The sequence below is a fragment of the Aspergillus luchuensis genome, chromosome 1, assembly GCF_016861625.1.
Source record: "Aspergillus luchuensis IFO 4308 DNA, chromosome 1, nearly complete sequence".
Lineage (NCBI taxonomy): Eukaryota > Fungi > Ascomycota > Eurotiomycetes > Eurotiales > Aspergillaceae > Aspergillus > Aspergillus luchuensis.
In genome coordinates, this window is record NC_054849.1 from 591,916 (window position 1) to 605,129 (window position 13,214).

The following is a 13,214-nucleotide window of genomic DNA, read 5'->3' on the forward strand; positions in this document are numbered from 1 at the left end:
GATTTCTTGATGGATAGTCGATTCTTACCTGATGCATTATACGCCAGAGGTCGCTTCCACACGATAACCACTGACCGATTTCTAGTTCCCCATGCATACAGTTCTTGACTGGATACAACATAATCCGTCATCCTCCTGGAAAGGTAGATACCCTTTAATCACCCCCTTATCCTACTACTGTGCACTAATGTTCTCTCATGATAGCCCATCATTGACTATGAAATGTCGAGAGACTATCCATCGACCTGGACAGCCATGGAGATACTGGTCGATAAGGGGAAAGCAAGAATAATTGGTAGGCCTGCACCTCCCGACATGTCATGCAAACACTCATGTTGATTAGGGGTCTTTAACATCAATATCCTAAAGCTGAAGAGACTTCTCGAATTATCTAGGATTCCTTCTGCAGTCAACCAGATCGAACTTCACTCGTACGTACTCGAGCTGTCCTATTGTGTGCGTTTAGGTTGACTTAAGGCCCGCTACGTATTTACCCCAAGTTGAGCTTGTGGACTTCTGCAAAATCAATAGCATCCACGTAGTTGCTCGCCAACCACTCGGCGGCAAACCAGTAGCCGCAGTCAATCCGAACGCAGACCGACCAGGTCCGTTGAGCGATCCAGAAGTAGGTCCCCCGAACTGCCTGTGACAATGACGGAGACTAATGGCTACAAGGTAGCCGACATAGCGGAAAAGCAAAACCGTTCGCCAGCCCAAACCATATTATCCTGGATTGTCCAACAAAACATTTCAGCACTACACAAGACCGTTCAGGAGAGCAGAATGGTAGAGAACCTTGACCTGAAACAGCGAACAAAAGAAGACATGACAGCAATATCCCAGATATCATAAAGGACAGGAGAAGTCCGCTACCTCGACTCAAAACACCACATTAGCTTCGACATTTTCGACGAGCAACACGATCAGCCAGTGCAGGAATGATCGACCAGGCACCAGTGTTGTATTTGCAGATATCTGAATGGATTTCCAACATTGCTAGGAACTGAGAAGACTAGTGTGTGTCACTTTTGACTAGCTACGGAAGGATTCCATCACCCAATATGATATCAGATTGCCATAGCAGAAGGATAGACAATCCCGCAGTACCCCTCATCTAAAGCTTTGACGTCGTTTCAGATGTCCAACACAGCACAGCACAGCACAGCCTACTTCTTCCGCTGTCATGACTTAGGAACAGGACCGGGAACCAACAAATCTTGATCACTAGCTAAGCAGAACAAGCCGCGCATCAAAGCGCGACAGCAAAGCCTCACCTACATGAGTGATCACGACATACGACATCCACAGCCTTGCAGTGTAGGCCTAACAATCACCATCCATTCAGACATAGTCCACTTCCAACAAAACATCCTACCTGATCTAAACATGGCAAGTAATCCAGCGATGACTCATTTACACACAGACCACACATAAGTTACAACACCTGAATCAGCAACACCCACTAGCACAAAAAATCCGTAGCAACGACTTACTCAGTAACTAACTGACTAGTTAGTTAACCCGCCTACGATCCGGAAATACCCCGAGGGCCACAGCCATAGTACTAGTAGACTAGTAGTAGTACCCCATTAAAGACACTACCAGATACTACTCAGCTCCACTCAGTAATAGCAGATTACTTCTAAGACAAGAGACAAACCCGCCAAGCAGATAAGCAAATCACCCAAAGATTGACTGACTAAGAGAACCAAACATCGACGACGTCATAAGCGAGCAGCACCTCATCAACTAACTAACTAGCCGAGATACACGTTAGTCGACTAGAACTAGACTAGATTACGGGATTAGACCAGACTAAGACACACGTGGCCAAATAAATAACCACCTAATAATTACCGAACTAACTAACTAACTACATAGCTGCTGACAGCCTAGCCTAACCCGACTAAAAAAGAACAACGGAAGACGGAAGACGGAGAAGAAGAAAACGTGGGAGGGGGGTCAATCCGCACCTCAATCACCACCACCACCACCATAATATAGACTTAATAAATAATTAGTAACTGTTGGTTTCAGCTCAAACCCTGTTGGATTTTCCTTTAGTATAATCATTACTATTACTATCTAATCCTCCTAATTTAGTACTGGTCAGGTCACATCACACCACCACACACCACTCACCCATAATGACCTGGACTTTCGCCAAGTAAATTGCACACAGACCATCCAATCCAGTTCCCATCAATCCTGGTCATGCACACACACACATCCTCATCCCTCATCCTACTCATCCCAACCAAATCTAAAACAATTCTTATTACCTTCCTAATCCAGAGTAGTCAAGTTAAGTAAAATACTAGCAATGGGAGGGGGAGGGTCAGAAACCCCCCCATGTTTAGTCCCAGCGCTAGAAAAGCACCAGAAACACGTGTTGCATGGGGGCCGTGTAGATCACTCACCTCACTCACTCCGGTCCTCGTCGACAAATCTTTCTTCATCATTACGGAGTAAACTACTAGTACTATCTACAGCGGTGAGATTATAATCCTTGTATATTAATTGGAGGGACTATTCACTAGCCTATATAAGGGTTAGTTCAGCTGGTAAGTATAATCGGTGGGATGAAACAGGGAGTGCCTACCTTAGTAACAAACATATGGGTGGGATGTTACTTTGATTAGAAAGATACTACTAACCATCCTTACTCAATATACTTGAATACTCACTTAGTTCATGGCTAGGACGTCGGGCACGGTGATCATGCATACGATCTGTCGCTTAGATAAGTGGTGAAACTGTCGTTGTTTCATCTACAACTATTATTATTTTTTTTCTTGGCATTGCAGAGTCGAGTCGATATCGAGAGTAGTTCATCATTAGTTTGGGTATATACCTTATCGGTTATTCGTCACAATCACATTAGGAACATCATCCCACGCACTTCAGCGTATCATGAGAAACAAGTATCAAATCAAAATCAACCAACCAAACAGTTCAGTCAGTCATGCATGCATGCAGATCAAAATAATCACTCATATCGCTAGCGTACGAAAATAAGCAACCAACCAGCCAGCCAAGCAGGCAGCTTCAGTTTCCAATCCCATCCCTCTATTTCGCCCATCCCAAGTAAAAATCCAAGACAAAAGAAAAAGAAAATCCAAACCAAAACACCCTGGCGGTCCTATCCCAGTTCATCTGATCCCGCTTTATGCCGTTTTCCGTATCCGCTCCATAGCTAATGATGATAAAATTAAAACATAGGAAAAGAATTGAAAATCACTCCAAGGTTCTCCTAGTGCCATCCCCTCTCGGGTGCTGTGTTGTACCCCCCAACCATCACCGGAGTTTCTTCGTACAGCTGCATGTTTAGCCCCAGCCCGCCATTGTTCACCCGTGGCAGTCCCCCGCACACCACGTCGCCAAGATATGGGGGCGGAAACGCAGGGGAGTGCTGCAGAGATCCCGCGTGGCTGTAATCCGAGAGATCGTCGCGAGGGTCCGAGAGCAGCCGTGGGGAGCTCGGATACAAGGCCTGCGACGCCGGTGCCGTCACATAGGCTCCGCTGACGTCAAACGGGGGGCTGGCGATGGTCACTTCGGGAGGGGACTGCAGAGGCGGGGTGTAAGGGGCGTACGTGGCGGAGGCGGAAGATGGAGAGGATGAAGCGAGGCGGTAATCGTGGAGGCTGTGATACGGACTGGGAGGTGCAGGAGAATAGTGGTCAAGGGAGGTGCGCGGAGACCACTGAAGCCGGCTTTTGTACTTGGCGACGATATGACGGGGAAGGTCCATGGCAGATAATGCGAGGTGTGCATCCGGGTGGAAAGGATCGGTCGTGCTTCGAGCAACTACCATGCGGTAGATTTCTTCGATCGGACTGATGGAGAGCGGGCCCAGGTAGGCACCACCCAAGTCAGGAAAGAGGCTGTCGAGGACCACTCCCACACCGAAGAACTGGGCCAAAATGGCTAGCGACCCGATGTCGGCATCTTCAGGTCGCAGCATAGCAGGCGGAAGCCAGAACAGCCACCTCCGTAGCGGCTGCATGCGCTCAAAGGCCTGTTCGGGGGTTTGAGAGAGGAGATCTCGTTGGAAGTGTCGTACAAACTCCAGGAGTTCCCCGATGCGGCGGTAGTGCTCATGGTTATGTGCAACCCGCTTCTGCAGGGCCTGGAGTGCCACGACGGTTTGGTCGAGGCTGGCCAAATCTTCGTCTTGGAACTGGTAGCCCGACATGACGGGAGTGTTGGTGCACCCCAGGTACCGCTGATTTTCCAAGAACATAGCCAACTCGGACTCCTGCTTCCACATCGGATGCATGGAACCCAGTACCTGCTTCGGGTCAGTCTCGCCATCAGCGTACAAAATAAAGATGCTTACCGTCGTAAGACCCTGCTGCAAAGACGCCCAGCTCTGCCACTCCGACGCATGCCACGACAATATAATCGAGGCAGCCAGAATTGCATCGCAGTTGTCCTTCGAAAACGCCCCCAGGGCATTATGTAGGCCCTGGATAGCAACACCGCGGTGGTGGTAGGCGAGTTGTTTCGTCTCCTGGTTGCGGGTGATCCAGGCGAGGTGGGAGGCGGACATGGTGAGGATGGCGCTCATGACAAAGTCGTTAGAAATGGCAATAGCAAGAAATCTATACAAACATCAGTAAATCTGCCACCCTATTTGCTCATCAGGCCGCACTTACGTAGGCATTTTCTGCGCCCAGATGGTGCAGCTAGCGAGACCGCGTCGCTGGAGATCAATAGACAGACCAACAATGTGATGAATCAGGCGCAGATCAGTCAGCGAGAGCTTCGTCCAGCAGGTACGCGGGAACTGCAGCAGCTCAGCAAACGGAGCCACGCCGGTGAACTGCCAGTTTTTGATCTCCATTTCGATTTCGGCGGACATGAGCAGGTCGGGTACGTTGCGCATAGAGGATGCATCGTCGTGGACTGTGGCAACATCCATGTAGTCGCAGCGACAGTTGTGCTTAGTGCAGTTCCGGCTGGTGATGGTCAGCAGCGATTCCACGCAGCTGCAGTTTGCAGAAGGCAGGCAAAGAACAAATACACATACCATTGTGGGAAAGTTTCGTCACAGCGGATGTGCCGCCGCTTGCATGTCTTGCAGCCGAAGCGAGACTTGGTGTGGCTCTTGCGAGGAGGGCCACCACCGGGACCAGCCATGGCGACGATGAAGGCTAAAGAAACGGTGGGATCGAGGGAGAGAACAGAGAGAGAGTTGCGGTGGGGTCAAAGATGAAGCGATGAAACAATCACGAAAGAGTCAAAGCTTGAGCACAGTGACTGTCTCAGGCAAGGAGGAGAAGCAGTAATAGGAATAGTGACGGTTGACAGGAAGAAAGATGGGGTGGGAGGGGAGAGACCAGATGCGGAGATGGGCCAGGCCGGGATATTATAAGAAGTAAGAGCAGAAGATGATAAACCCAATCTGATCGGAGGCCAGAAATTACAGCCCACGGTTGGCTCAGTAAATGCGGCGTCCAAAAATAACCTCGAGCCGCAGCCCCAGTGAAGAGCAGCAGAGATACACACGTGGGGAATACGAGAAAACGGTGGAGGGCAAGTGAGTAAAGTAAAAGAAATTCTTTTTTATTTTGCTTTTCCTTTTTCTTTTTTTCTTTTCTCTCTGATGTCCCTGCGTCAAGCCGAAAGGAGTATAGAGGAGAAGGAAGAAAAAGTAGAAAGACAAAAAGAGGCAAGGTCGTCAGGCGGGGACTGGGAGGAAAGACCAGCAGTAGCAGCAATACTAGCAGGTATTAAGTAGTATAAGATGAAGGCGGAGGATTGGGGAACAATCAACAGGTCAGGACCAACCGGCCGGTAAAGGACGAGAGGAAGCTGCAGCCACAATTTTCCCTCCTTCAGCTGCGGGTCGAGGGACCGCGATGGTGGATTTGGTAATTTTAAAAGAGAAATGAAACCAGAATAAGGAATTATAGGGAAGAAAGTGTAAATAAATTATATTTATAAAAGAGAACGAGAAAAGAGAAAAAAAGAAAAAAGAAAGAAGAATACTACTTAAGTAACTAAAATAAGTAACGAAATCGTCTGCATTTCAGGGGACGAGAAAAGAAAAGAAAAGAATAAAAATGCCAAAAAGAGGAAATCATACTAAAATACTTACCTTAGGGGAAGAGAAGAAAGCCAAGAAACCTAGACATCAAACGAGAAAAGAATAATAATCAGAAAATAAAATAAAGCCACTATTACTATAATTTCGAGTAATAATAATAATAATTATAATCATTAAAACACAACCCAGACAATCAGTCAGGGTGGAATCTCTGGGGTTAGCGAAAGCCAAGATGTTGAGCGCCACGGTACGACCGGTCAGATGCTGATCTCCAGACAGTCCTCACAGCCAGTCATGAATGGAGCAGTGCCGGAAAAGGAGAGAAAAAGAAAATACTGCCACCACGATGGCCGATCTGGATGCTCAGAGAAACTGTGCAAGCCAGGGAAAAGAAAAAAGCATGATGATGGTGGTGGGGGGGTAATGAAATCCGTCGAGTGAGCCTAGCCCCGACATGGGGGAAGGGTAAGTTGGGAGGAGCAGGAGGATCGGACCATGGCTGCAGGCAGGGGGGGTGTGTTGATGGTCTGAATGACTCGGGTAAGAGAGAAGATTGTGAGTGAGATTGTGAGAAGTGATGATTTCATCTGGCCAAGTGAAGAACCGACCACCAAAATCATCGTGAGTAGTGGCAGTAGCAAGAGCAGTAGCAGCAGCAGAAGGATGTCAGGCTCGCTCAGATTACTGTTTTCCGGATTATTCGCGCTGGGAATTTCTCCATTGGCACGACTTGAGCCTCTTCTGCCGAGACAGGCTTAGCGCAGGCGAGGCAGCTGGAATCCACATTCTGTTTTGAGATGAGTACTCTGACTGTTAATTGGCTGCTAGAATAACCCCAGGGCCAATGAAGACGAGGGCACGGGGCGGCCACATGGCAGCATCACCGCCAGTGGAAGTGCTTGGGCCATCCGTCCAAATGAAACACGCCAGATTCCCTCCCTCCTGAGTTAGTAGCCCGAGCAGAATGCAGTATGGAGTAACTAATTACTTAGTGTACTGCTGACTCTGCCGGTGATGAACTGACGGCCGGTGTGGGAATTTCCTGATCGATCCTCGCTCGCTCCATCCCGCCTAGATTCGGTCTGGTTCCGTTCCCTCTACTTACTTGCTGGCTTGTTCCGTTTCAAGTCCTCTGTCTGTGGTAGTCGAGGACTGGCATCTCCCCTCTTTCATGGTGATCCCTCCACTTTTTCCCTTCCAGTGGGCGGGACGGGATTCACAAGCCTCCGAGGAGTAAGAGGCCCTCCTCATCCTCAGGTCTAAGCCGCAACAATCTGGAGTTCATCGCCAATCCACACTGCCTTCGAATCGACGGAACCAGAAACTCAAACGCCCTTCCTCATCAGAAGAAGCAATGTCATCCTCCCTCTCCCTCCTATCCATCCCTCCCTCTTCCATCCCCAAAATAAAGATAATAAAAAGTAAATACTATCATCTCTACGCCCCAAACCCAGAATCATGCCACAGCCCTTCTAGCCCCCGAGATGGTGGTGGCGGTCAGGGTCTGTCAGAGGAATGCTTTCCCTCTTTTTCCCACCCCCATTCCCTCACTCACCAAGGCTCGGGCGCAGCGGGAACACAGATACAGACTAAATGAACGAGCGAGCAAGCAACAGAGACTGGTAAGTTGGTAGAGTAACCCCGGGGGTTGTCTAGAGTCCAGATAGTCTGGACAGGGTCTGCGGAATCCTCACCCAAACTCTGGCGGGATACAAGTGTGGTTCCGAAGCGCTCTACCTTTCCGATTTCCATTCTTGATATTGGTGGAGAGCGCTTCCCCATACCAAGCCAGCGGCGTCTGCTTGTTCTATGGTTCCTCCTCCATTTAGACTTGGGCCGGAGGAACTTACACACACACACAGACACTGTGTCTTTTCTGGCTGGGCTTAAATCGCATTGTTGGTTCACCATTGGGCTGTGCTTTCGATTAAAAAATGAAAATAAAAATAAAAGCAAATGACACACGGTTGGACAGACAGCCTGTCACTTGCTGCGGAGTTGGTCCGTCTATCATCATACAGATCGGCTGCAAGTACCTTCCACTAAGAGCTGTACTTTTCTTGGATCAAAGGCGGCCGGCCGGTCAGGCTTTCTTCGTCGTGGGGACCACTCTGGGAGATGGAAATCACCAGTGGGCAATAAGATCTGTAGGCAACATCACTGTGGCCTGGTCTAGTACCTACATCTCCGCCCTCCTCTTTGGTACCTACGTAGCCCGTCCCCTTCTTTTGGTTTCTTTTTCCTCTCGCTACCTCTGCCTGACTGACGGACAGATCATCCCCGCGGGACTGCAATAAGCCTAATCAGACCCGCTCGAACTGTGTCAGCCGCCGTCTTTCTTTCTTTTCCTCTGTTCACGTTGGCTGACGTACCGGTAAGGATGCTAATCGGAGAACCATCGAATAAGGTGATCGATGGACCACAGATCCTACCACATTGGGCCATCCAGGATGATCGTTATAGTAGTGACTAAAGCTAAGTCGTCCGCCCGTGCTGGGATCGCTGCCACGATTATAAACGGAACGACACTTGACTTGCTCGGGTCTAAACTTCGACAAATAGCCATGCCGCTGATGATGCGGATTGCAATGCCAGGGTCCTCCTCCCTCTCCATCGGAAACACCAAGAAATGACCAGGGTCTGTGAGTTTTGACGGGCAGTTGTCACTAGCAGTTAGTTAGTCGTCTGCCATAAGCGATGCATCGCTGATTGGGCAGCCCGTAAATTCTATCCCCCTTATTCATACCAATTAGGGGGGCGTTGTTGCTTTTTCCTGGCTCGTCATCCCATCTCACCCCCCATTATCTTCTCTTCTCCTCTCCTGCATTTATCAAAGTACTTGGCTACTTAACTTAGCCTCTCGTGGAGATGTCAACTTTCGTCAAAGTGTGCCCCCGACGCCAAGACAGGTAAAGTACTGAGCAACTTAACTAGTCGTCGCTTGCACTTGACACATATACACACCGAATGGTTTGCCTTGCAGGGCGATCTGAGCGCACCGTTCATGGTGCCTGAAAAGGTGACCCAACAACCCCTCCTTTCTCCCCGTTCGCTCTCTGGAGGGGGTGACCGGCCGTAAAAAATAACAGATTACCTAAAGTACTCTTCACAGCCAGGTCAGAACCTTAATGTGCGCTAGGGTGGAGGCACCGGTCGCTAGTAAATTCCCTGTGGCCCTCTGATGGCTGTTGGGACTTGGGAGATAATTTCCCCTTGCTAGGGTAGTGGGTATTCGATAACTGCGGCGGGTCACCACCCTGTCGCGGTTACCTTGATCTGAATAGGCACCGGAGAAGACCCATGATTCAAGCGCGCTGGGCTCCGTAGATAGTCACAGTTTCATCATGTTCCAAGGATCGTTGGTGAGCCAATGTGTAGTGACTATGGGACCGTCTGCGGAGGAAGCGATCTTTCACAAGCTCGCTCGCTCCTATCCATACCTTACGGGCGCACACTTACTTACACTTAGGACGTCATCAGCAGGACTCTCTGAATCTGGCCATGACAGCCGACCAAAGCGCAGACGAAATTCCAATCTGCAGGATTCATTTCGGTGATTGGCCGCGCAGGGGACTGTGCCCAGGGGTTGCTAGTCAGCCATCCTGCTCTTTTGCCGAGCAAGACCCTGTGTAACGGTGCAGACAAGCCATGCAGCATGCGACCCGCGGGACAAGGGGGGGGTAGACAATAAGTACAACCTTCAGAAAACCTGCAGAGAGATACCTTCTTCGGTTCATCAGTTGGCATCGAGGCGATGACAAACCCAAGTCACCGGCCAAGACCCCAAGACCCCGACTCAACCTTTGCCCTGCTGGAAGGCGTCCATCATCCTTAGTCTTGGGTTCTGGTGCTGCTCGGTAGGTTTAGTCTAGTCCCCGCCGAACTAAAGTTTGGGATCGAGGCTGTAAAGCAACAGCCCTCACCCTCTACTACTTGGATACTGTGTAAATGACATGTTGTAATGGACAGTTCGGGGCGCATTTTCAACCCAAAATTGCCAACGTAATGACTGGCAGGACCTTCCATGGGGCATGGAAGATGAGCCTCGCGAGAGGATCCTAGTAGCTTAGGCCTTCTCTTCGTAGAAAATCTGACCTTCCATTGCATCAAGTGGGGCGACTGGAGTTACAGGAGAGACCGGGCGGTCGATTATGATAGACGCGCGATCCACCGCGAGGATGAAGGCGCAGTGGACGGACGTGGCATGGCGCCTTACCTCAGCCGATATGTGAGTACGTAGTGGGTTAGTTATCTGTAACGCGGACAGATCGTCTGCTTCTAAACGCACTCCATGCACAGGCGAAGTCTTCTGTATGACAGACCTGGTCCACATGCACAGTCTGGATAAGACGATACGGAGGTAACACGGTTTCAGCCTCGACGGACGGAAGCCAATGTGATCTTGCAAGTGTCGGTTCCCAATCGGCCGGATGAAACAGCGTCAGCTGTCATACCTCATGGCCAGCCAGACTCTCGGTGATTTCTGCCATTCTATTCCTTTCTTTTCTTTCATCAGACGGGAACTCTAGCAGGGCTGGACTGCAAGCGATTGATGATTAGTCGTGGTTTAGTCCAGTGGTAGTAAGTAAGTGATCTGGCCCGTTACGGAACGGTCGAGCGGAATAGATAAAAAAGAAAATAGAGAATTGGGAAAATAATAAATAAATAGAATAATTCCGTTTAAAGAATAATCAACGATCAGAAAAGAGCAAACAAAGAACGGCGGCGATACCGGTCTGAAGGGTAAAGTTAAACTAGAATAAAGCTAGAGGGAAATCTCCACGACCAGCATTGTTAGCGTGTTGATTGGAGCCAGGATTCGAGAGGGCGCTGCTGGATAAAGCTGGTCAGAAGCCAGAAGAACTCCGTTATTTAGTTCGCCCACGCTTGGACATTCACAGTTTAGTGGGGAGGGACCAACAATCTGGTCCGACCACACAACCACCGTCATCCACCGGACCCATCGAAACTCTGAAGATGACCCAAAGGACTAAAAGCAGAGCCAGGGTTGACGGTGCCAAACCATCCGGGGCTGCGGGCCGGGTCCACGGTCACGGGGAGGCTGAGAGTGTAAAGAAAAAAAGAGTGGGAAAAGGTCTGAGGCCGAAACCTTGTTGGGGGGGAGCAGCAAAGAATCCACCAGTCAATTTCTCTTGATAGTCGGTCTTCTCTCGGGTCGGTCTCAACTAAGCTAAAATCTAGTCTAGAGCCCGCCTGACAGCGGAAAAAGGGCTCGACCTGCATCAGCCATGGAGGGATGAGAATGGAAGGGGGGTGAGGGAAGGGGGCTGGATGGTTGCATGCATCGTTGCACAAAGCCTCATTGCCACGTTTTCGTCCCGGAGATCGCGACAAAGTTCCCAAGATCCCGAAGAAATCGAGCATATGCCATGTGATGATGGAGGGGGGAAGTGTAGGGATGATGCACTTACATCCCTGTCGGAGGGAGAAGCGAAGGGGATGAGAATTGTTGTTTGTAGATTATTTCTTAGCTAGCGAGTACACTACTCGTAGATTAATACCAAGAGCGGACTGGGAAGGAGCAGCTGGACCCTTCTCGGCCGTCAAAATTAAATTTGAAGCGATCTTCAGGAAGGCGTCCATGGTTCGTTGGGACGATGCTCCCAAGTTCAACTAGCTCTCCGGCAAGATAGAGATGGACAGATAGAATTAGATAATAGATCGCGACCGACTGCCGCACCAAACTAGGAGTAAACATTTGTCAGTACACAGTATACTCCATACCTCCTCCGGACTCGGTGTACTGTGTAAGTACCTCGAAGAGTAGTCGCTTGATACTGATTGATTGGATCCATCAGTCTAAAGTACCCTTGATCACGGGGTCAACGAGGTCACTCAAGACTAGCCCAGGTAGCGGTAGCACAGCCAGTTAGACCCAGTCAGGCAACTGTCGGTCGGAGCAAGCCGATCCCAGATCCCGACCAGCCAATGACGCAGACATAACCATTCTCCGCATCAGTTTGGATGGCGACCAGAACAGGGAACTAGTGGGCCAGTCACAGACAGGCGCTGGGCTCGGCAGATCCGCCGTCTTCTTTTTCTTCTCACTTCTCAGTCAGTTTTCAATCTCGCCAGATACAACCGCATCTGGTTAGTGCGGGAGGAGTCCAGGGTGTTTCCCACTAATCCGGAATAGGGATCTGCCAACTCTAAGACAAAAAATACAAATCGAATAATACACATCTGATTAAAAAAGAAAGAAAGAAAAAGATGGGATGATGTTCACTTACCATCATCCATCAACATAAGCAGAAAAAGGAATTCAAGGCGACCAACCTACCTACTACTACTACTACCCACCTAACTAACTGCTACTAAATAACTGCCACAACCCAAAACTAGCCCCCAACTTCACACGCGGCCCAGGATCAACCATGTCAGAACCCAATAACTCGTCCAGTTTCCCTCGTGGCCAGCCTGAAGGATCGATTCACCCACCAGTAATGATTTTATTATTCTTCTCTCGCTCGGTATCACCATCAATTCCAGCCCCAGGATCCAGCCCGTCGGGCGCGCCTGTGGAAGTCAATCAAATGGGTACACAGGGGGAAAAACAAAAACAAAAAGTTGGCCACACAGCCTCATTGACCTTGGTTTACTAAAATTGAAGACTAAGTCTAGTATGGATATGACTAGGAAACCACGGAGTACACAGTTATCTACCGTAGTAAACAGTGAGAGAGTGAGAGAGTGAGAGAGAGATAGAGAGTCTCGGCGCAATGGCCAATCTCCGAAAGAGAAAAATAAAAAACCTGCTCAACTAAAATACCACCACCGACCTGCAGTAAGTAGTTTTTTAGCGGCCGAAACATTTTCGCCTTCGCCGAAGATACCCTGATTGGGTAGGAGTCATACTTGAGTCAATTACTGACTACCTTACTGACTCCTACTAACTCTAGGATTGCGTACGTACATGGATGAGAAAATGAATGATTACCTGTGTCTTATCAATCATTCCTAGACTAGATAGATACTTGATTAGTCTACTACGACTACCAGCGATGATTCAATACTCTACAGAGAGGCAAATCCATCAATTCTAGAGTAAGCCGCCATACCGCCATCCATGATGCCATCTCACTACCTCACTACTAATCACTAGTACTATAGTACCTAGTGCCTAGTTTGAAAAACTAAG

At 49.2% G+C, this 13,214-nt stretch overlaps 2 protein-coding genes across 2 annotated transcripts; one reads left to right on the top strand and one right to left on the bottom strand.

The window, feature by feature from the left end:
• Positions 1 to 3,253: 3,253 nt before the first annotated feature.
• Positions 3,254 to 5,145, bottom strand: AKAW2_10216A (putative C6 transcription factor RosA-like; the record flags this gene model as incomplete). The annotated part of the gene is made up of 3 exons (XM_041684724.1): positions 3,254 to 4,607; positions 4,662 to 4,964; positions 5,036 to 5,145. The coding sequence occupies 3 exons, from the start codon at positions 5,143 to 5,145 to the stop codon at positions 3,254 to 3,256; spliced, it is 1,767 nt and encodes a 588-aa protein (XP_041536936.1).
• A 2,844-nt stretch (positions 5,146 to 7,989) lies between these two features.
• Positions 7,990 to 8,528, top strand: AKAW2_10217S (uncharacterized protein; the record flags this gene model as incomplete). Its single annotated transcript, XM_041684735.1, has 2 exons — positions 7,990 to 8,257; positions 8,329 to 8,528. 2 exons carry the CDS (start codon positions 7,990 to 7,992, stop codon positions 8,526 to 8,528), a joined length of 468 nt encoding a protein of 155 aa, XP_041536937.1.
• Between the last annotated feature and the right edge of the window lie 4,686 nt (positions 8,529 to 13,214).